The sequence below is a fragment of the Lemur catta genome, chromosome 4 (assembly GCF_020740605.2).
Source record: "Lemur catta isolate mLemCat1 chromosome 4, mLemCat1.pri, whole genome shotgun sequence".
NCBI lineage: Eukaryota > Metazoa > Chordata > Mammalia > Primates > Lemuridae > Lemur > Lemur catta.
The window spans coordinates 80096943-80122811 of NC_059131.1; the positions used below are offsets into that span (position 1 = coordinate 80096943).

At 39.0% G+C, this 25869-nt stretch overlaps 1 protein-coding gene across 1 annotated transcript; it reads left to right on the forward strand.

Annotated features, from left to right (window-relative positions):
• The first annotated feature begins 2778 nt into the window (after positions 1–2778).
• Positions 2779–25869, forward strand: SLC5A7 (solute carrier family 5 member 7). The gene is made up of 8 exons (XM_045548917.1): positions 2779–2975; positions 6826–6939; positions 7645–7800; positions 13636–13784; positions 17196–17339; positions 21591–21744; positions 23835–24052; positions 25188–25869. Exons 1-8 carry the CDS (start codon positions 2798–2800, stop codon positions 25815–25817), a joined length of 1743 nt encoding a protein of 580 aa, XP_045404873.1. The 5' UTR covers positions 2779–2797; the 3' UTR covers positions 25818–25869.

Here is a 25869-nt window from a genome sequence, read left to right on the forward strand (position 1 = left end):
CATGCAGGCCCCTTGCCACATCCTAATTTCTGTTTGAACTCCACAGGCTTGCTCACCTCCAACAAGGCAGCAGGATGCAGTTATTGTTCACACAGAGAACAAAGAAACAGGGTAATGATATAAATTTGAAAGTTCATTTCAAAATCCAGTGTAAGAAAATGGGAGCTGGGCTGAAACTTGGCCTAGAGAGAGGTGGAGCTTAGGGTTAAGAAGTACTTTTACTTATTCCACCAGTTATTAGATTTGCATATTTTACTGTTTAACACACTGTCATGGTGGCATACAGAAAGAAGCGAGAAAGTGGCCAGAGGGCTTGTGACTTTGCGGCTTGAGGGCCACCCCCCCTTCTCTCTTCTTCCATAGACATTCATATATGTCCATAAATACACAATACACCTCTATCTCTACATACCTAGATGTATAAATATATCTGTGATATGTATTTATATCCAGAGATATATAATCTAGGTATAAAGACATAGATATCTAGGTATATAAACATAGATATATTTAAACTAATGTAGCAAACTTTTTAAAACTCTGGAATAGCATGTTGTAGCAGGCAAGCAACCCAGCTGGCTCTACACGGAAAGCTATCTTGTCTGCCTTACGTGATAACCTCAGTGTTGTTTTTGAACAACTCCTGGAGTTTTTCATTGTACCCCCACTTCTAAGTGGAAGGGGTATGAATGTAAAAAGGACTTTCTAAACCTTCCAGAAATGTCTCCTTCAGGTTACCCATCGCCTGGGACGCCAGAATCAGCTGGCCGAGACAGCGGGAGAGGACCCTCAGCTCTGAGAGAGAGGCCTCAAGAAACAATTCCGGGCTGTGGTCGGGGCAGGCAATACGGAGACGCTTCTGTCTCCCGGACTTCCCACCGCTCCATCGGAAGATAAAAGAGAGTCTCCCAGGCACCCCATTCCCCGCTTCCAACCAGAGCCATGAGAAGTTAGACTCAGGAATGACCTTACACAATCACGGCCCCCTTTCCTGGAGGAGGGAGAGGGAGCGGCAGGGACGAGCCTGGAGGTGGGGACGCCGCGGCTGGCCGCGCTGGCCCGGGACCCAGGCTCGGCCCCAGCTCCGTGGGCCGGTCCCCTTCGCACCCCGCACACCCACCCTCCTCGCGAGGGCAGCGTCCCCGGCACACGCCTCAGCACCGCTCTCCTCTGACGTCCGCCTCCCAACCTCTGACGATCGCCCCCGCCGGCCGTCCTTATAAAGGGGACTTTTCCCAATACGGGGATCGATAGCCACCTCGCCCCGCGCCGCGCGCCCTCCGCCGGCGCCCGCACCTGTCGACTCCGCGCGCTCCCAGGGGCTTGGAGACGCGGGGTGAGGGGCGCCCCGACCCCACCCTCCCTCTCTGCACCCGCACCCGCACGCGCACCCCCACGGCTCCCGGGCGGAGCGCTTCCCCGCACGGCGACCACTCCAGGTAGGAGCGGAGCGGCTGCCCCGGCGCCCAGGGGCCGCGCCCTCGGGGACGATGTGGGCACCTAGCCGGGCGGTTTGGGAGCGGAGGAGAGCGGCGCCTTTGCCTCTCCCTGGGGATGCGCTGGCCGGTCGGCGGTGGTCTGGCACCGAGGCTCTCGGGGTGCAAGCGGCTGCAGAGCCTGGGCGCGGGAGACTGGCAGAGGGGGCCGAGGAAGGACAGCAGGGGGCCGGGGAGCGCAGGACTGCCGGGGAGAGAACTTGCTGGCTTGGTTGCTCACAAAGGCAGAGCCCACCCAGCCCGCGGGCGCACGTCTTGCTTCCCCTGAATCCGAGGGAGGCTAGTTCTTGCGCCGGAGGTCTCATCACCCACCGCGTGCACAGATATCTGAGTTTCCCCCAGAAACTTGTGTGTGTGTGAATTGAGGTTCATGAAATAACTGTGGCCACGAAAGGAAAAAATAAAAGAGAAAAAGAATTCCAGAAGGAGAAGGCTTTAGAACTTGCTATGTGTCTTCTAAGAGTCTTGCTTTTAATACCCTTGCCCCTCTGTTATGTTTTCAGGCAATACGTGTTTTTAAATCCTTTCTTGTATATACCATTAATGTGTGTGGGGGGGGTGAAACTAATGAAGGACAGTGGATGAGGAAGAAGATGAAGGAGGAGGACCCTTTAAACAACAAAAACATATTTAGTTGATACAGTAACTTGAAATCCAAGAACTTGTTGAAAATGTGGAGTTGATGTGTTTTTGAAATGGATTTTCCTAAAGTTGTTTGTTCCCCCTCCCCCAGATATTTTTATATCAGATTACTTTTGGAACCATTCCCTGAAACTGTTTGAAAGGATGGATAGAAGAATGAATGAATTAACCAATATTTTAAAATTTTCAGAGTAGTCCTTTATGGTAAATTTACATTACTGAATAACTCTAGTATAGTAACTGAGTTCAACAAAGCAAATACAGCCATATCCTTTGTAAATGATTTATTGAGTTACTAAGTTAAGATACATGACAAGGTTAATTTTAAACTGAAAGAATTTATTAAATACAAAATGATTATGATTCCATTTGTTAAACTACATTTTTTCCTGCTTCTTGAAAACACAAAACAATGTCCAGTTATTAAACAGAAGTAGGATAATATAGTGGACACTTGTTGGTAACTACCAGTTTCACCTGCAATTTCAGTGCTATACTTGTTCTTTAAGCTGCACCCGATCTCTCACGAGCCAGCTGGGTTTATTCCGGCTGCCTACATGTGCATAGTGCTTGGCTGGTTCACAATGCATTACTGTATTTTCTTCAGAAGTCTTAATGAAGTAGCCAGCTGCAGAAGAATCTGGACCGTTAGATGAAAAATGGCTTTCCATGTGGAAGGACTGATAGCTATCATCGTGTTCTACCTTCTGATATTGCTGGTTGGAATATGGGCTGCCTGGAGAACCAAAAACACTGGCAGCGCAGAGGAGCGCAGTGAAGCCATAATAGTTGGTGGCCGAGACATCGGTTTGTTGGTTGGTGGATTCACCATGACGGGTAGGTGCCGGTGCTGCCTGCTCTGTGCAGTCCACCACCCTTCCCTGGCTTCCGTGAGTGTACAGCATGTGACTTCAGAGTGACAAAGCAAACATTGTTCTTTGTCCTGTGGGGGGATTCTTTATGTTTGCTAGTTATATATTTTTAAATAATTTTATATTTATTTAAAACTTAAAAATAAAATGATTTCAACTCAGTAGTACTTGAATGAAATGATTTTATAATAAATCACTGGGCTGGATATTAATGACACAAATGTGGGCTCTCGAAGCTGTTGAGTGGATAGACAAGAGTAGGAAGAAAGAGGTGGGGGATGCAGAGTCGTCCTGGCCTTACACATTATGTATCTGTTAATGAACATGATGGCAGCATCTCAGCCTGTCCATTCATACACGCAGAGAGTTGTGACTTTGAGATTTTTAAATGATAAATGTCAATGAATATGAACTAGTGGTGGTTTTTTACCTGAATAAATAAATCTGGAGCAATACAATGCCAAACTGACTGATGCCCTGTTTTGAAAACTAAATCTCCCATCTAATAACTAATTCTTCACTGGAAAACAATCACATTATGATTCCACAACACTGAAATAGAGAGTTCTGGGAAGCTTGGTATAAAAGGAAGAAAGCTAGGGTGTGTCCGTACAGGAATCCCAGGGCCACCTTCTGCAGCTGTCATTCAAACCTTCTTTGTGTTATTGTATCATCCTTTGCTTGAGGTGGTTCTGTTTAAAGGGTGATTTGTTTCTTTTTCATATTCTCCTTGGCCATTGAAAACAATTCTGAAAACAACTTAAAATTGTGTGTTTAATATTAGATACACTTTCACCAACAACACATATATCATTTCAGAGTCTTGGTAACCTTTTGAACCTTAGCGACATACCCTATAACTAACAGGAACACTGTGTTGGAAAAATATCCCATTGAAATTTATATTCAAGGGATGCCCGATTTCAGTCATGAAGTGCTACTTAAAAATGATTCACTGTGTATATCAAATAGTTTACCAAACCAGTCTGGGAGAAGGGCATCCGTATTCTGAATGTCTTGATCTGGTCATCTGAAACCTATAATGTTCTATATGGACTGTAGATCTTACATCCAGAAATTTACATTTTATATTTAAACCTTCATCAACTGTACATGGAATCATTTGGTCTTTATAGCAGTCCTATGACAGGATTCTGGGGTAAAGTGAAGACCTAGGGTTACATGTTTAACAAGGACGAGAGCTGGGACCAAACCTAGGTCTTCTGGCAGCCATCCCTGGGTCCTCCGTGCCTGAGCCACAAGCAGCCCTGTAACTGGCTATTTATTTATAAAGATGCATAGTTTGTAATAACAGTAGAAAGAAATAAATGAGCTGCTGTATATCAAAGTATTTTTGTTCACTGCAAATCATTATAGTGTTCCATTACTCTAGTTTAATATTCTATTTAGTATGATCATAAAGATAACATTTTAGAATGTATTTTCACTATTTGGAGTGATTTTTTTTTCAATCTAATAGCCTGTGAAAGCATATAGAAAATATTTGAATGACGCTATTTCTTATAAAGTGCTATGGTCTAGCTTAGTTTTTAAAGTTTTTTTTTTTTTCTCTTTCTCAGAACTCAAAAAATCATGGTCAATGTCATAATTCATTTAAAATCTGAACCATGTTACTTAACCTTTTCCAATTCATTGACTTGTATATATTTTATAACGAATAGATGTTGAAAATGTTGATTCTTTTAAAATGAATATATTTTAAAAGAGTCCATGTTCTCACTCCTGAATTTGATACAAAATATACAAACATGGAGAGCAAATTCTGGCATAAAAGGAACTAGATTGATTAAAAATGGAGGGACTAGTTTAATCATAATAAGTAACGAAGTCTTCACTTTTATGTTATAATACCTACAATCATTCAGGCACCAATTTTCTTTTTGGACAAGGGACAAGAGACCTACACAATGAAAAATGATCATTAATAAGCTTTGTGCTTGTAAGACCATCAGACCATTTACTTTAAGCAGTGAAACGTCGCTGGTGTATTGGCAGTTCCTGTTACCTAGCAAGAAGATAAAGTCTCAGGTTCTGTGCCTATAGAATTCATTTCTTCAGGCCCTTGTTAGACACCAAGTGAAAAAAAGTTCTTTTCAAAATTTCAGCAAGGCTTAGAATGACAAAAACAAATGATGGCATTTGCTATTTGTTAACACCTGATGCAAAAGCTGCTGTGAAGATGGAAGTGGTTGTTAAAGACGTACTTTGTTTTTAAATGTCTACTTCAGGATTTGTATATAAATTTCCATTTAAATGTATTTAAAATTCTTTTGCAGGAAAGTCTTTTTGTGTCAACCTTTGCAAAATTAATATTAACACTAAGACACTCCCTCTTCTTTCTTGTGTGGGCTTAAATTCCAGATGAATTCTGGCATAAACACAATAGAAACACTTGTCTTAGATAGTTTCGTATACATATTATTTTATTTACTTACATTCTACCTGTGAGATTTTGGAGAACTCAACAGAGTTCAGTTTTATTTCCAATGGAACAATACAGCCTAGAATTCAATCTCATATCTGATAAGCTTATTACCAACCTGTGACACTTATAATTTTACACAAATTCTATATAGGGATCCTTTTAAATATTTTTACCATATTGTATCTTAAAAGGATATAAACTGCAAAGATTTAGTGTCCTCTTCAGTATTAGTTTTTCAGCAAGGATCAATGTTATATTGTCTTCTCAGAAAAAAATGGTAGTTTGCAGATCATTCTTGGCCCAAACTTGTTTAGCCAAAATTTGTATTCTTTGGTGTTTGACTTGCCTCCTTTAGCTATTATGCTACAGAAATTTGATATATCTGATGAAGACGTGTTTCTTAATATTCCCTATGAAATACCTAAGACACCCAGATTAAAATTAAAAAATTATGAGTGGGTATGCATTCAACATTTTACATTCTTCTGAATGCTGGTCTAGACCCCAAGTATTAATATATGTTGGGTTCATAGAGGTAAAATTTAAACTCACTTTAGGACACCTTGGAGTAGAAGTATCATCTTTCTCTTCCTTTCAGTCTCCTAACAATTTCAAGTAGTAATTACAACTTAGTTGTGATGCATATCAGATTAGCCATATCCTGTGTCCTTAGAGTGTTTAAGAAAAGACTATTAATGAAGAGCACACTGGCACACACACATACATATACATCCACTTACACACAAATATACACACATGTGTGTGCACACACATTCATGCACACACAAAGCACTCCTCAAGGACAATAGCCATGATAAATGTAGAAAAGATCAATATAATTAAAATGGAAGGGCTTTGAAATAGAGGCATTTGACCCCATATTATGGGGGTTGGGGAAAAAGTTATAGAACTATTGAGAATAGAAATAGTCATATGACATATTGTGTCTGAACTCAGATTTATTATATATGATAACATGAAAAAGTTTGATGACTAAATGCATTTAGAAAACACCTAGAACAGCACTGTTCAGTAGAAATACAATGTGAGTCACTAATGTAATGTTACATTTTCTACAAGCCTCATTTAAAAACAAGAAGCAATAGATGAATAAACGTTAATAATATAATTTACTTAGCTCAATACATTCAAAATGCCTCCATTTGAACATGTGATCAATAAAAGAAAAACTCTGAAATCCAGTGCAGATTTCATACTCAGAGAACATCTCAATCCACACTAGCCACATTTCAGGCACATTTCAGGCGCTCAATAGCCGCAAATGGCTAGTGGCCACAGTGTTGGACAGGCAGGTGTAAGCTAAAACGGGTAAGACAGTGTCATTCCCTCACTTTTCATTCTATTTCAGCCACCTGGGTCGGAGGAGGGTATATCAACGGCACAGCTGAAGCAGTTTATGTACCTGATTATGGTCTAGCATGGGCTCAGGCACCAATTGGATATTCTCTTAGTCTGATTTTAGGTAAGTGAAAGTATAAATCTCAGTGACTCATTCAGTAAAGCATAACAAATAGGAGTATAAATAACAAGAGGAATAATAAGTCAAACAATGTGAATGATTATTGTGGAAAAAAATGTCACCAGAAATCTCTAAGTAGCTGTTACCAGAACTTGGTAAGTAGCAGAACACTATTTGATCTCTTGATTATGAAATATGATATGTTAAAAAAATTCCTTTGATCCTATGGCTATCAGAGCAGTGAATTTCTTACCATAATCATATTTTATTTCTTTCAAAAACAGTATGGATATATCATTAAAAATGAATCAACTTGTACCTGAGTTTCTTTCTGTAAATCAAACTAGTAAAAGGTAAAAAATATTACGTAACATGGAGTTCTTCATTTTTTTCTTTACTCAGTATACTTTTACTGGATCTTGTGCTTATGCAAAATATCTAAATGCTGTGCTGGGTAATACAAAGGTACCAAGGCTTTTTAATGAACACTGTTCTGGACAGGGTTTTTAATTCGCATGCCTCAGTTACATCATCCAATTGTCCTTTGAGTACATACAGTGTTAAATATACTAAAGAATTTATATTTGGTTGATAAATATTTCTCAGTACTATACTCACAGGATATTTCAGATTGGTTCCTTAATACATAAAGACTATTATATTACTAATTTTTTTATCTTCTCATAAACACTTGTTTATTTCTTCTAGGTGGTCTGTTCTTTGCAAAACCTATGCGTTCCAAGGGGTATGTGACCATGTTAGACCCATTTCAGCAGATCTATGGAAAACGCATGGGTGGGCTCCTGTTTATCCCTGCACTAATGGGAGAAATGTTCTGGGCTGCAGCAATTTTCTCTGCATTGGGTAAGGACCAACTGAGTGTTGTTCTCACTGCATCTCTCTAGTTAACTAAACATCAGATATGCAAACTTACTTTCTTCAGCCTTGGTTTCTAAAAGATTTTTATTAAAACCATATACGGACCTACATTTATATTCATAAAAGCTTAACATAAATTCTGTGTTTACTTACAGTGTGACTATGGAGGTTAAATAAAACCTCAATTGCATTTTTAAAACGTGAATGGCATCATTAGAGTGGTAACATAAATTATAATGATCAAGAGTTGCTTTTAGGCCGGGCGCGGTGGCTCACGCCTGTAATCCTAGCCCTCTGGGAGGCCGAGGCGGGTGGATCGCTTGAGGTCAGGAGTTCGAGACCAGCCTGAGTGAGACCCCGTCTCTACTAAAAATAGAAACAAATTATCTGCCCACCTAAAAATATATATAGCAAAAAAGAATTAGCCGGGCATGGTGGCACATGCCTGTAGTCCCAGCTACTCGGGAGGCTGGGCTTAAGCCCAGGAGTCTGAGGTTGCTGTGAGCTAGGCTGACGCCACGGCACTCACTCTAGCCTGGGCAACAAAGTGAGACTCTGTCTCAAAAAAAAAAAAAAAAAAAAGAGTTGCTTTTATAAGTCACATATGATTTTGATCAAAGAATAATTAATTATGCATAACTCAAAAGTGCAATTTATTTAAAAATAATTTTCAAAACAAGGGTTCAGGAGCCAGAGGCTAGGGGGAATACCAATATATATTCTTGGTGTTGAATACACGTAAACCAATGGTTTAGATCTTAATTTATTCCAGTAAGTCTCCTTTCTGTAAACTGAGAACTTTTTAATTCCCATTGTTTTCTTTCTAATAACTGCCGTGTTAATTGATATAAATGTAAATACAAAGCTATTTAAACTTTTCGAAGAAGAGTATTGCATGCTATTTTTGAAGCATTAATATTTCTAGAGATGTTGGCTTTTTGAATAAAATATGTCTAATTAAAAGCAAATATAAAACCAAGTATGAGTCCCAACAGCAAAGAACATTCTTAGAGAAATGAGATCTCACCAGTCCTCTGCTGATGGAATAGGTAAGTAATGTAAGTCACACAGGAAAACTACCACACTTGAAATATTTCAATAAATTGATATTTTAAAAAGCACAATGGTTTGGTTTATTAGTGGAAAAATTAAGTATGGCCGACTGTAACAAGGATTTCCCCTCCGATTTAAACGTCTCCTTAATAACTCATCTAAGAAGGCTTCCCCATCCTGAGCTTCTCCTCACCTGCACTCTAGTCTTAGAGATGCAGACTTAAAGGTGCTCTGCCTGGCGCCAGGTGACAATGTGAACGTCTGAGCTGTTGAAGCAGCTGGGAGGTGTAGCGCCCTCTGCGGAGGAGTGCGCTGCCTCACCTGCGGCAGATCCGCCTTCATCCTGCAAGATGCCCAGCTCAGCCTGCGACCCATCCTTACCTGTGGGAGCCTCCACCTGGCTCCTCCCCTATCCGCCTCTGCTTCTACCTGCCTCAGCCCTACCCCGGCCTCCCTTATTTGGACGAATGAAACCATCTCCCTGCTTACAGTTCTGTCCTCCACCTCTCGTCTCCACATGGCAGCCAAATTCTAAGTTCAAATCTCATCATGTCCCTTTCCTGTTCAAAACCAAACTTTTCAATAGGGCTCCTAAGTATAACCCGGGCTTTGATGCTCTCCTCTCACTGCCCCCCCCGCCCCGGTCCCCCGCCCTGCCTGCCCTCTTTCTTCCACCAGAACGATGGCCCTACGCTCTTGTGGGTGACACTTTGCAAGCCCAGTGCCTGTGCTGTGGACTCATCTCCACTCTTTCCCCCTCCATCTGCCTAGCCAACCTTAACGCATCCTTCGGATCTTCTGGTAGATGTCACTTCCTCGGAGCACTCCTGCTGAACTTGCTGGATGCCTTTCCTATGGGCTTCCTCAGGCACCTGGAATTTTGTTCTCATTGGACTTATCATTTTGTATAATTATTTGCCTGTTTACCTATTTCATGCCCGATTTCCTTGCAATGTATAAAATGGATTGTAAGTTTCTTGAAGGCAGGACTTGTGTCTTTTTAACAGTTATAATCCTATCACAGACGAATGAATGAATGAATGAGTCCCATATGGCTGTACTTTTCTTCAAAAGAAAAAAAGAATAACAATGTTGCTTCTTTTCTCCTCAATGTAATCACATTACATCATAAAGGATTGGGTTGTAGACACTTTTAGGGATCTAGAAAGTGAAAGTAGATTCTTTAGAACTGTCCTTGGCCCTTGGATTCTCAGGCCACTTGCAAGATTTAGGAAACAAGAGATTTCAGTGGGATCATGGGAAATCTTCAGGCACAATACCCTACTTTTTAATCAGGGGGAAATCTGCCCCATCCTACTGAGTATGGAGTTCCTTCTTGAAGATCAGCAGAGTTGGAAGTTGCTCAACCTTCCCCAGTGAGCCATGTCAATTTTTGGCATCTGGGCATTCATGTGTGTTATTCTTTATTTTTTATTTTTTATTTTTTTTTTACAAATGAAAATACAGGGCTTTACAGCCAGACTTTAAGTGGTCAGAACAAAAGTAAGATATGATGAATTTTCTTCTATGTTATATATTCTGGACTGAAATCTTGTCTTCTGGCTTCAGTATTAACAGCCTATGTGACCTGTGTAATATCATATCAAATATTATTGTATACTATCTTTTGCTCCTTTCTGAAACTCCCATATAATCTTATTTTATTTTATTGGTCCCCAACTTGATGTGGAAAAGAAGAGAATTTGATAGTTATAAAATATAGTAATAACTCAGTGGATAACGTTGCACTTCCCTAGTGCTAGAAAATAATCCTCCACACCTACTGCTGCACTTACATCCTAATGAAATTATGTATAAAAATACACCTCTCTTCCCACCTGGCTCTCATTAGCTGAGAAGTAATGGGAGTTTATTTGTCATTGGTTTAAACACCAGCAAATTTTGGTTTTAAGAACAAACTACCTGCTGAGGTATCAAAAAAGGAGTGGGCTGAATATCTAACAAAATACAAAATGTTCACTCTCAGTGAATAAAAATGAATTTATATAGTAGAGACCTGAAGGGAGAATACAATTAATAAGCTAATGCCTCTAAAGTATTTTGGAATTATAGAACACAGTAGCTAACCTCTGGACTTGTTATAATTTGTTATTTTTGTATATATGTGTCTATATCTGTGTGTATATTTCAATGTACAGTCATGCATATCTTAATGATGTGTATGTGTTTTGAGAAATGTGCCAAAAGTTGATTTTGTCATTGTGAGAACATCATAGAGTGCACTTACACAAACCTAGATGGTACAACCTATTACACACCTAAGATATACAGTATAGCTTATTGTTCATAGGCTACAAACCTATACAGCATGCTATTGCACTGAATACTGTAGGTAATTGTAACACAATGGCAATGATGTCACTAGCTGATAAGAATTTTTCAGCTCCATGTATGTATATGTGGTCTATCACTGACAGTAACGTTATTATATCATGCCTGACTACATACGTAAATATGTTATAGTCTGTTTCTCTCTACACACTCACATAGACTCACATATATCAAACAACATATATGAAAACATCACTGCTATTGCTTGAAATAAATTAATACCTATATTTTCTTCATAAATAATAGTTGGACATAATTCAAGGTTAGTGTTTATTAAAAATAACTTGGGATATTCAAGAATATAGAAGTATAACATCTACTACCACTTTATGGTGAATGTGCATAGTTCACCATTGAAACATAGGAGAATCTTAACCTATCTTCTTGGTATAAATGGACATCTTACAACTTTTTAAAGCAATGTATATTTAGACTTCTAACAGCTCAAATTCAGTGGATTTTCATAACTTTATTCACATTCTATTTATTTTATGGCTTCATAAGTAGACCAATATTTAACAGAAGCTCTGAAATTATAACTTTGTTTTACTCACTACATTTGATCTTATTAACCAGAAAATATTATAGAGAAAAATTTATCGTACTCTTAATAGAGGAGTGGTTGAGTTCTCTAAATTCACTGAGTTATAATCAAATGACAACATATATAAGGATCACAAATCCTTAGAGTCTTAGTCCTGTAATCTTTCTTTTATAAGTGAACTTTTCATAATTTGTGGGATATAACTGAGCAATGTTATTAAAGTGGAGAACTACAATGAAAGAAGAATGACAGAGTTTCAAGTAAAGTTTCAACATATGAAGTAAATGATTTGAGGAAAAAAATAACTTTTTAAATATTTATATAACAACTCAGTCAATTTTCTAAAGCAACTTACAAATAATTGACCTGTCTTCATCCTCCAACTCCTTACTAGATTTTTCTTTTGAATTTTTACTTGAAAAAATAATTTTATTATCATAGCAAAAGGACTAAAAATTTCTCTAAATATTTGGTATTGATATTTCAGATCAAAATATCTTAGATTGCTCTTTGAGACAATGTGTTTTCATCTCAGATGGGGTTTGTATACTATTAGCATGCCAATTGAGAATGGGAAGAGAATATAGGACAGACGGTTGGCTGCAATTGATGATACAGAAAACCACAGATTTGTTGCATGTGTGCTAGAATACGTATTATTGCTGAATTTAATAATATGATACATAAACTGTATAGTTTTGAAAACAATGGGGAAAGAGCTTGTAAAGCAAGAAATGAATTCTGAACTGTCAGTTCAAGAACCACAGTGGTCCTAACTGTCTATACCGTAGTATTCTCAGAGAGAATACAGGCACCAACAAACACAATAAACAAGGTTATAAAGAAAGAGAAACATAAATTTTATTTCTAAGACAAATATAAGATTTGGTAATGAAAATTACTTAAAATATGTTTAAATCTAAGGCTCTTCAGTATACTGGTGTCATAGGAGCAGGACTGGCATGTTTCCCCAATTTAATAAAATAAAATGATCTTTTAAGAATTTGAGAGAGAAAAAGTTAACAGATACAATTTACTAATTTTATGATTTTCTCCTACACATTTGTCTCAATTTTTTGATACATTAACAATTTGTCAGCTATATGATGCTAGCAAGAGGCAGAATAAATGCAAAATAGCAAATAGATATTAATTGTAAAATGTGGAAATTGGAGATCATGCTTCTCAGAAAGCCTTGTTTTCTCATAAATGTGAATAAATACATTGCATATATAGTTATGCAATGACTATTATAATGACTTTTCAATCAAGAACAGAATGCACAGTGGTCCTATAGGATTACCATATTCTTATTGTCCTTTTCTATGTTTAGATATGTTTAGCACAGATCCTTACTATTGTTTTATAATTGCCTACAGTGTTCAGTAAGGCAACATGCTGTACAGGAGTGTGTAGTGAGCTATGCCATCTAGGTTTGTGTAAGTACACTCTGGTGTTTGCACAGTGATGAATTCACCTAATGATGCATTTCTCAGAATATATTCCTGTTGTTAAGCAACATATAACTGTATTTAATTAAGTCAGAGTTTCAGATAGTGAAATTGTTGCAAGTTCTTATAATGGAATTCAATCTATCAGTAATTCAAGGTATTCTGTAATCCTGATACAGATTTCAGGTACTCTCCACATAAATAAGTTAGCAAAGCACTAATTTCAGAAAGCAAGAATAGATAGATAATTAATATATAAAAATTTCAATACGAAAATTCACTTTAGCTGTTTTCAACCAATGCTTTTCAAATGATGCAGGGGGAAATATCAACTATCACTGAACTTCCTGTATGTCCTTGTACAGAAATCAGAATCCACTTGTGCACCTTAACCGCAGCTCCCTTGTTTGTTTCCTTCAGGCGCCACCATCAGCGTGATCATCGACGTGGACGTGCGCGCTTCTGTCATCGTCTCCGCGCTCATCGCCACTCTGTACACCTTGGTGGGCGGGCTCTACTCGGTGGCCTACACAGATGTCGTTCAGCTCTTTTGCATTTTCGTAGGACTGGTAAGTGAGGTCACGCGCAGCTTTGTCTTCATTTTTTTTTTCCCGTAAAATATAATGCATTTTTTGTACTAACTCAGCAAAAATTAGTAGAAATGTTATATTCCATCATGAGTGATACATAAGAAATCACATACTATATAAAAGTTTAAATTTCTCTATGAATTAATTAGATGAAAAACTCTAGTCATTTTGTTAGATTTTGACAGAAAAGTGAGCCCTCAGCTTAATTGTTAGAGAAGTCTAGGTCTTCCTTTTCGTCATGGCTAGATTTGATGGAAACTTACCTGTGATCTCCTTTGAGTATTGAAGACAACACTTTCCGCAGAGTTAACAAAAGTTAAATCTTAGGGGTAACCTGTACGAGTCTCTTATCCTGTCCTTATGTTAGTTTGGTTAACCATAGACTGCTCAAAAGACACAAAATTATCCCACTGAAAAACTGTGGCTTTCAAATATTAATCATCACTATTTGTAGTCTAAAAACAAAGAAAAGGCTTAATTAAATAAGGCACTGGAAAAATTTATCATATATTGCTTTTATGTTTTATTAGATAAAATGTACTATATAATTATGAGACATGGGTTTTATGAGTATTACTTTAAAAGCACCTTAGTGTTTCTTGAGCACATTTTAGTCGAGGTTGATTCTTTGCAAACTCACATCTTAAAACGTGAAGACTATAATTATGCGTATAATAATATCCAACATCTACAAAACATGGAAAGAAGTGTAAAGAAAATAGTGTGCCGGGGGCTGGCATGGATTCACGTACATTATCTCATTTTACACACGTATCATTGCATCATTGCAGTTGTGGAGCTCATAGGGGCGATGCCCTGTGCAAAGGCCCTGGGCAGGGCAAGCTAACACTGCAGATCACAACTCATCTTCCCAAGGATACTCAAAGTACTTTGATTCCCCTTGTTTTTCTTTATTTTTTCTTATAATGGAAAGCTTTTTACTCTATTTTAGTTTTTACACTAGACACTTAGAAAAGAAAGATGAAGAAAGAATCTCATACCCCACCTCTTTTTGAAAACTTTCTAGCATCTCTAATACCATCCTGGAGGAAAATTTAAAAGAACAGACTATAAGAAGATTTATAATTTAACTGTAAATTTACATATGCTAGCAAAGATGATAATATTTCCTCTTTTTCTCCTAGAGATTTTATTTGCACTTCATGAAATTTCACTCATTCATATTTTAATTGAATTTGTTGTTTAACTGAATGAAATTGAATATTTAATTTTCTGGAGAACTTCCACTTTTTATCTTTAAATTACTAAAGTCGAGTGGACAGTACTGAAGTTTTGATTTTTCCTTAGCATCATCATAAACTTCCAGAAATAAAACAGAGAACACAGAAATAAATCCCTCTGCAGAACATCGGAAGCAAGGTTAGTCTGGCCATGACAGCTCTGGTAACTGATGCACTAGGTGTTCTAAGAAACACAAGCCCAGGGGCTGAATCTATTACTGATGACATATGTGATTTCTCATTGCTTTATATGAGACCAGAACTTAAAACACACAGGTGCATAAATCAAGTGTCCAAGTGTAAAGATGATAGGGCAAATATGTTAGAATGCGGCTCTGCTACAAAATGTAGCTAGGTTGATAAAGAATGAAGTTCTGTTACTAGTGAAGACCTTATTGAATTGGCTGAATAAAAGACTAAATACAGTTGTTTCCCAAGCTTTAATTCCTACACATGCACACATAATTAACTTACACCTTACAATGTCTTCTTTTCTTAAATTCTCTAATTCTGTTGGTTTTGTCATCACCCTTGGAACTCCAAAACTGTAATTTTGAGGTCCCTCTGTTGGTTTTCCCTCTCTGACCGCTCTCTCCTTTTATAATCTAAGAGTCATAGACTATCTCTTCATAAACCTTTTTAGCACCAATATCTTTCCATTCCAGTGTTACTGCTGTGCTTCAGGCCTTCATCTAGGTGGTACTGAAAACAGCTACCGCTCTCCCTAACGCCTCCCTTCCTCACTGTCCACATCTAGAATATTAAAATTCAAAAGAAATTCAACTGAAATCTTTTTTAAGACTTGGAAGAAATTTCTCTAGCTTCTGGTTGCCTGAAAAACAAAATACAGATCCTTTACTTGCAATTCAAAGTTCTCTCCACACATCTATCTTTTGTCTCTCCGATTTCTCTAAGCCACTTTCATGCCAGCAAACCCTGTCGCCCAACAGATGTGAGAGCAAGTACACATGCACACAGCCCACCCACACACCCACACACCTACACACACGCCTGCACACACCTACACCCACACATACCACACACCTATACACACACCTATATACATACCCCCCACACCTACATACACACACACCCCATCCACACACTCACACACCTACACACACCTGCTCACACCTACACACACACAGACCTACACACACACCTATATACACACCCCCCACATACATACACACACCCCCACTGACACACCCACACACCTGCACACACACCTGCACACCTACACCCACACACACCCACACACCTACACACACACCTATATATACACCCCCCACACCTACATACGCACATCCCCCACTCACACACCCACACACCTACACACACCTGCACACACCTACACCCACACACGCCTACACACACACCTATATACCCACCCCCCACACCTACATACACACACACACACACACCTATATACCCACTCCCCACACCTACATACACACACACACACACCCATACACTCACACACCACACACACCTGCACACACATACACCCCCACACACACCTACATACACACACCCCACACCCAAACACCTACACACACACCTACACACACCCACACATACCTATACACACACCTGCACACACACCTACATACACAACCACACACATGCCCATACACCATATATGCCTCTACTCCTTGCCTTGCTCCATCTAGACCATCTCCCCCTTCAATTCCTTTCTCTTCTAACTGTTACTACTGGGCCTACCCTTGGAGGTTTGTTTCACTCATACATTTCTCAATCAGACCTTTGTTGTCGCTTTAATAACTAGATATTTTTCCTTAATTCACACAACACATAAAATCGTGTGTGTATGTGTATGTGTATATATATGTATGTATGCATTTCAATATCTATCTATATCTCAAATGATATATTCCCAGAGGTTTCTGATAAGTGCTCTGATTATTTATCTGATATGGTATAATCAAGCACAAAGGTAGACAATACGTTATTTTAATTTTTCTAAATCAATATTTAATGTAATCCCAAAGAGAACATGATTTGAGGTCCTTCTCTGTGTGAACAAGAGGAACTACCAAGCTATGCAGTCTGTGAGGTGTGTAAACCTTGCATACACCAGACAATTAAAATCCATAGCCTAAGGCTCCAATGTCACTTCCTTTTACAGTGGATCAGTGTCCCCTTTGCACTGTCACACCCTGCAGTCTCTGACATCGGATTCACTGCTGTGCACCCTAAATACCAGGAGCCCTGGCTGGGAACCATTGAGTCATTTGAAGTCTACACTTGGCTTGATAGTTTTCTGTTGTTGGTAAGTAATGCTCTTAGCTGAGGAATGTGATCTAAGCGTTCCTAAAATAAAATGCATTTCCAAGATTTTCATATCTATACTAAAAATTTGCCTACCGGCTGATGGCTATTTCTGAATTGCTGGCTCACTACTGGGAGGGCAGAGCCACATCCTGACTGTGTCCAATAGTGTCGATAGTGTCGAGGCAGAGAGCACATGAGGCCTTGAGGGGCAGCACGGTGGGGTTACATGTGGTGTGTCCACCTGCCTGTCCCCATGTACGTCAGGCAATACCATGCCATCCCCCAGGGATCTCCCACCATCTGAAAGCCAAGCCACCTAAAAGTTTTATTTTGTGTTTTTAATTAAGGCCTAAAAGCCAATGTGTTTTGAAATAAGTAACTCATCCAGTCTTAAATTAGAGAATAAGTGAATTAGTCGTGCCACAGGCCCTAAGTGCATAAGAGAAGTTGGAAAGGGGGGTGTCACTCAGGAAAGATGCCAAGAGAGAAGCCCTTGAGAGCCAGAGGCGGCTTGAAAACACGCAGGCAGAACCTCAGCAATGGTGCTGATGGGGGAGGAAGACACAGCAGAAATAATGGCAGATCACAGGTTGAAGGAAAACCAGGAGAACCAACTAGATTTTACAACTTTGCTAATTAGAGAGGTTATATATGAAAATAACACATCATATTTGATTTGAGTGTAAGAAATTTGTTGCTTTTCTATATCAAAATTGAGGGAATATTGGTTATTTTTGTTTTCTCTTTAGAGGGTTGACAATATTTTATGACTTTTGGTTCATGACACTTTGCTAAATTTTAACATTACCTTGACACTCAAAGTGCGCGTGCCTTTCCCAGTAAAAAATTTTCTAGGAAGGAGGCAGGGAAATATGGGGGAAAATATATTTACATTAGTGGATTGGAGGATTTTTTTCCTTAAGGATTATTAAGAAATCCGCTGGCTCTCATTTTTCTGGAATGACTTATAATCGTGAATGGAAGGGGTAGGAGTACGTATGCATATGTACTACACCCGCGGGTGGGTGTGCTTATGGTTACAATGAGGAGATGACAAAGCTCAGAAAAGTTAGGCAATTTGTTGATAATCACACCATTGTCTGAGTTAGGGGTTGATATAGAACATCCAGATCCCAAAATCCCTTCCCCTACACTACACTTTAGTCCCCAGGCTACACATCTTTGATATAAGACATTATATCCTATCCAGTGATTACTAAATTTCTTCCAACTCTAAAAATTATATGACCAAGTCAAATTCATGATTCAAATTGTAAAATGAGTTGAAATGAAATAATACATTTCATTGAATGAATGAATGAACTGCAGAAATGAGCCTTGAAATGTTTTTTGAATGGTCTCTCATCTTCCAATTGTCTCTCAAACGTCCCCTATATGAAAATGACTTGTCAAGTCCTGCTCATGACACTGTCTAGGTAACTCCCAGTCTCCCTGGGAGCCTGCCCACTGTCCCTGTATTAGCCGATATTAGGCCAACCACATTCCTCACCTGGCCGACATGAGAGCCCCCAGTGACCTCCCTGGTGGCAGCCTGCCCACCTCTTATCCCCCGGGCCCACTGTCCATATTACCCTCTGTTTTAGCCAGTTTGAGCTTCTGTAATAAAGGAGCATAAGCTGGGTGATGTATAAACAATAGAATTTATTTTTTGTAGTTCTGGAGGCTGGAAGTCCAATCAGGACATCAGCATGGTGGGGCTCTGGTGATAGCCCTCATCCGAATTACAGACAGCTCATTTTATCCTCATGTGGTAGAAAGAGGGCAAGAGAGCTCTCTGGCTTCTTCTTAAAAGGGCACTAATCCCATCGTGAGGGCTCCATCCTCATGACCTGATGATTATCTCCCGAAAGCCCTACCTCTGAATGCCATCACGTTGGGATTAGGGTTTCCGTATTTGAATTTTGGGGGGACATATTCAGTCCATTGCACCGTAAGAGCTTGTTTGTAAATGGAGGTCAGATTTTACCTTACTTAAAGACCTCTGACAACCTAAATGCCCAAGGTGATGGGTGTGTAATTTATAATATGATGATGTATCAATTCATGTAATTCATTGACATGGAAGATGTTAGTGACCTATTGATTAACAGGATGCAAAATGAAAGGAATAGAATATAGACTTGAGGATTGGGATTATGAATTCTAGAATTTCTTCTAGCTTTTTGTTTTTAATCTTTAAACATGTGTGGCTTTTATAAGAAGGAAATTGTCCCAGAATCAATGTGACAGGCACTCTGCTTGGCACAGGTGAGACAATGATAAACAAGGCAGACATCCCAGAACTCAGAGCCCAGTGGGAGAGACAGGCAATTGAAGAAACCTCAGTACATTGTGATACTGCGAGCTCGTTCATTCAGGTCCTTCACTCACAAAATATTTACTGAATGCAGATTCTTTGCCAGAGTAGTGACAGTAACCTAAGTGAAAGCATTTTTTTAGCCTCCTCTGTAACCAAGCCCACACACCTTGACCTCTAATCACACCAAATACTCCCTGGTCTCACAGCTGCCTAGGTGGTGTTGTGTTTTGTTTTGTTTTTCCTCCTATTAGTCTCTCGCTCAGGCACTCTTCTTCTTCCTCCTTCTCCACTGGGGATACCCTCTCAGTGCTCAGGGACTGACTCAGCGTCATTTCTGTAGGTTTTCCTGATCACCACGCAGCTGCCCTTCCTCTCTCCTTACCCCTTCTCACCCCAAATAATTGTTTTTCATTTTTGTTCCCATACAGCCTCTTTAGATCATACCATAAATTGCATTATAGTTCAAATTTTTGATTGCATATCCTCAATAAGAAATTTGAGCACACACCGCATGTAGGTATGTGTATCTATCAATTGCTTGTATTAGTACATAACGTACTATGGTGAAGTCTGGGTTTTTAGTATACCCTTAGCTAGATTAGCCAAGAAAAGAAGACAGAAGATTCAAAAAAATAATTTATTATTTTTTTCCTTTTTTTTTTTTTTTTTTTTTGAGGCAGGACCTCTCTCTGTTGCCCTGGCTAGAGTACAGTGGGGTCATCACAGCTCACTGCAGCTTCAAATTCCGGGGCTCAAACGATTTTCCTGCCTCAGCCTCCTGAGTAGCTGGGACTATAGGCACGTGGCACCATGCCTGGCTATTCTTTTATTTCATTATTTTTAGTAGAGACAGCATCTCGCTATTGTCCAGGCTGATCTCAAACTCCTGAGCTCAAGCTACCCTCCTGCCTCAGCCTCCCAGATTGCTAGGATTATAGGCATGAGCCACTGTGCCTGGACAATAATCATATTTAAAAATATATAGCATTTAGATATGAGGTATTAATGAGCATAAATAGAAGTTCCAATGTTTTCTTTGAGCCCCACTGCATTGCCTTGATCACTCCGCACACCCCACTCTAGAAAGCACCATAATACCTTAACTGTCCCAGTGGAGAGCAAGTTCCGGGGCAAGAACCATGCCTTATTCATCCTTGTGCCCTGACAACCATTACATTGCCTGGCACATGATTGGAGTCTATAAATATTTATTGGCTTGTATGGATTTAGATCTTCATACTTTCAGAATCTTAATTATTTTTTGAGAATATTTTATGATGGTTAGTAGCTCCACATAAGAACAAATTGAAGGCTTCTGGGTGGTTTTTAATGCAGATTAAGGTTTGTAAATTAAGGAAAAGAAAGGATTGTTCTATGTCATTATTAAGGAAAATAATTTAAGGAAATGTTGGATAATTGAAAGCATAGCAATAACATTGTCTTAGTCCATTTGGGCTGCTATAACAAAATGCCACAAATGAGTGGCACATAAACAACATAAATTTATTTTTCACAGTTCTGAAGGCTGGGAAGTCCAAGATCAAGGCACTATCATATTCAGTGTCTGGCAAGGACCCATTCCTCATAGAAGGTGCCTTCTAGCTATATCCTCACAGAGTAGAAGGGGGAAATAAGCTCCTCTGGGCATCTTTTATAAGACACTAATACCATTCAAGAGGGCTCTACCCTCATGACCTAATCATCTCTCAAAGTTTCCCACCAATACTTAATACCTTAGAGATTAAAATTTCAATGTATGATTTGGAGGGGCCATAAACTTCACACCACAGCAAATATAATGATAGCAATTGAGAACTATGGCATTTAGAATATTTTCTATTAATATCTCAGAGCCATAATTATGACTATTCTAAACATGTTTGTTAATAAACCTCTACTTTACTCTGAGTGCCTGTGGTTCTCACACAGATGCTTGGTGGAATCCCATGGCAAGCCTACTTCCAGAGGGTCCTGTCCTCATCCTCAGCCACCTACGCACAAGTGCTGTCCTTCCTGGCAGCTTTCGGGTGCCTGGTGATGGCTCTCCCAGCCATACTCATCGGGGCCATTGGAGCATCAACAGGTAAATTTCTTGCAGCTTCACCACAGGTGCCAGTTAGTTTACCAGTCCCCACCCAGCTACATCCCCATCTCCCTTCTCTCTTAGCCCCACATAGTGAATTTTTCTTATCATGTTCCCATATACACCTTTGTTTTAACATTCAGTAAATTTTATTATAGTTCAGCAGTCTCCCATTTTCTTATTTGCTCACTCTACCAATAAAACATTGGTGAGCACACCCTCTCCTCAATTTTGATGCATTCATGCATTGTTCCTATGCATTCCTGTCAACAGTGGATCTCAACCAACATGCATGTTGACATCATCTGGGGAGTAGGGGGAGTACTTTTAAAAATACTGATTTCTGCCCTACTTCACTTTATTTTAATAATCAAAGATAAAACCACACACCAGTGTTCTTTTAAGCCCCTTTGGTGAGGCTAAGTGCAACCAGAGTTGAGAGCCACTGACTTATCTGGCATTATCATGATCATGTAAGCTCACTTTGAATTTGCAATTCCTGCTATACGTTTTCAATAGTTTGCTAATTAAGAGTTTTCTTTCTTGGAGAAATCAATCAGTAAGTGTATGGTTAGATAAACTGAGAAACTAAATTACTTAGAAAATAACTTACTTAAAACTGGTAAGAAAAAAAAGAAGCATTATGAAATGTTTACCTCCCTGTTAACCTCTATGGGGATCATTTTTAAAATCTCACCTTTAGTTTGATTGAACTTATTAATTACCAGATCCTTATGTTCCCATGCTATACAATTTTTAAGAGCATTCAATGAAAATATATCACATTAACCCAAATTCAAAGGAGTCTTCTAGATAGAGGTAATTTGAAAAGATTAGAGAAAGTTCACCTTCCACCCTTTTGTGTTTCGTAAAGATGATCCAAGTTGATGTTCATGTGGTGACTTTGACTTTCAATTAATAGAGCTATTTTTTGGATTATATTATAACTTTTAAGAGAACAGTCATGGTTCATAATGTAAACTTTCCATTCCAGTTGTTCATTGTTGTTTGTGACATAAACAAACACTTTAAAACGATAAAAAAGATGACTGACAAAGGTGGTATGGAGTGTTTTCCTTTGGGAAAAAAATAGCATTTCTCTTGTAAGCAGAAAGTAGATCTGGACGTTGTGTGTGTGTGTGTGCGTGTGTGTGCGCGCGCGTGTTTGTTGTAGGATAGAAGACTCATAAGGCCTATTTTTTTTCTTGGATTAGGTATGTTTGATTGTTATTTCTGTTTTAATAACATCTCAGTCAAGGCTATAAAATTGGCTTCATCAAAGCATGGCTTCAATGCCAATTGTAATAGAAAATGTGGTAAGAAAAAACAGTAGGATCCAAAGGAAACCACTCCTACTTGGTAATGTTATTGTGGTATTAAAGAAGTTTAGCAAATAAAAAATAAACCATGCTAATGTACATTTAAGGGTTCTACTGTATTCTCTAACACATGCTATGACTAAAGAGTAAAGAAGGCGTGTATTCAAACATAAACTTATGTTTTAAGTCCTCTTACCATACCACATCAAAAAACCTCCAGAAAATTTTAGCCTATGACTATACTTTTTATTCCATAAGAAGGACTGCTCTTAATCTAGTGAAATTCTATGCAAGGTAGAATTAGTTGGGAGACATACAATGTATGCAAGAAAATGATGGCTGAGAATGCCCCACTGCTTTCTTTCTCTATTTATACGTGGATAACTGAGCCCTGAGGAAGAAACAATGAGTTTCTTCCTGTTGCATTTCCAAGTGGATGAAGGAAAACTCTATGATTCAGTTTAAGAGCATTTGTTTTCCATGATTCTACACAATGTAACACCACCATTGCGGAAAAGGATTGTATACCTCACCACCGTGATCTGCACAGGTGTTGTGAATTAGACTAGCTGTGACCAATACTCAACCCTTTAGAAGTCAGGACATATGAGTCATTCTCACTTGACCAGTCCATGGACTTCCTACCTCAGTAGACTAACTTACATGATTCTGAGTTTATTTCAAAACCACCTAGTAGATAGGAGGATCCTGGATGAATAAAGAGCATATTGCTCTTTGGTGGTTGTTATGGTTGTTGTTTCTGTTCAACAGACTGGAACCAGACTGCATATGGGTTTCCAGATCCCAAGGACAAGGAAGAAGCAGACATGATTTTACCAATTGTTCTGCAGTATCTCTGCCCCGTGTACATTTCTTTCTTTGGTCTTGGTGCCGTTTCTGCTGCTGTCATGTCATCAGCAGATTCTTCCATCTTGTCAGCAAGTTCAATGTTTGCTCGAAACATCTACCAGCTTTCCTTCAGACAAAATGTAAGGACGGTTTTTCCAACTTGTAATTTATTATTGTTGTTGTTTCTGCTGCTGTTGTATTTGTTTTTTATATACAAATAATTATATAGTAAATATATATATATATTTACTAATATTCTACCTTAAAACCTGACCCTATTTTGATTAAGCATACAAAATTAAATGACAACAAATTTTATTTCTGCTGTAAGTGGATGTTATAAATACATGTTATCATTCATTTTAATAATGAAGGAAACAAATCAATATAACTATTTCCCAAGAGGTACAGTCATAATTGCTATAATTTAAACTTCTTGTCTTTCTGATGAAAGAATAATGAAACCTAAAATATCTCAGCAAAACTTTTAGTCTAATTAAGTACACCAGGAGACTAGAGAACCATGGTGGAAGCAGGAAATGGGAGTTATTTTACATGCATTTGTGTAACATCTGGACTGCTTTTGCTTGAACTCCCATATCCAAACTCTCCTCTCAATTTGATTTTCCTTATTGAATCAAGTGGTTGCAAAACAACATGCTATTATGGTCACTAACGACCAAAAATCCCTCTCCACATTCTTGCTTGATTAAAGCTTTGCCTTTCTCTAAGTTTTCTAGGTCATAGTTAACAAAATGGTCCAGTGTTTCTTGTTTTGTTTTGTTTTGTTGGTTTGTTTGCTTTTAACCAAGAGAACTCCTTAGACAAGCCCTTTTCAAGGGCACCAGAAGGTGGTTAGCCTGAAAGATGGTAGCACTTTCCTATGAAGAGAGGAGGTAGGGATGGTCCATATTCTCTCCATGCCACTTAAGAACTGTACCTCAATATGTAAACTTAGCCCCTTGCTTTACTATCCCTCTGTGACACCACGTTTGCTCACCCTACCTCTTCCCCCTCCGGTGCATCCAGAGAAAGTTTCAGGTGGTCTCTGCTTCATGCTAAGGAACAGAGAAACTCCATCCAAAGGTCCACCCACGAGGCCCCCTGGATTGTTTGCTTCAGGTGCCCCTGTTTAGGTTAGGTTTTCCCACAGATTGAGCCAGTTAAACTAGGGGAATTCTTTAGACCAGTTTTAAAGCACAAAATGTATCTCATTCTTGGCTTACATGAGCCAACACATCATGTGAAAAGCTGACCCTGTGCAATTTCTTACAGGCATCAGACAAAGAAATCGTTTGGGTCATGCGAATCACTGTGTTTGTGTTTGGAGCATCTGCGACAGCCATGGCTTTGCTGACAAAGACTGTGTATGGGCTGTGGTACCTCAGTTCCGACCTCGTGTACATCATCATCTTTCCCCAGCTCCTCTGCGTGCTCTTTGTCAAGGGAACCAACACCTACGGGGCTGTGGCAGGCTATGTTTCCGGCCTTTTCCTAAGAATAACTGGAGGGGAGCCATACCTGTACCTACAGCCCTTGATTTTCTACCCTGGCTACTACCCTGATAAGAACGGTATATATAATCAGAGGTTCCCATTTAAAACACTTGCCATGGTAACCTCCTTCTTAGCCAACATTTGCATCTCTTATCTAGCCAAATACCTATTTGAAAGTGGAAGCTTGCCACCAAAATTAGATGTATTTGATGCTGTTGTTGCAAGACACAGTGAAGAAAACATGGATAAGACAATTCTGGTCAGAAATGAAAATATTAAATTAGATGAACTTGCACCTGTGAAGCCTCGACAGAGCATAACTCTCAGCACGACTTTCACCAATAAAGAGGCCTTCCTTGACATCGATTCCAGTCCAGAAGGGTCTGGGACTGAAGATAATCTACAATGACTCCATCTCAGTAAAACGCTGCTTTCTCAAACAGAGCGCTAAAATAGAGTAG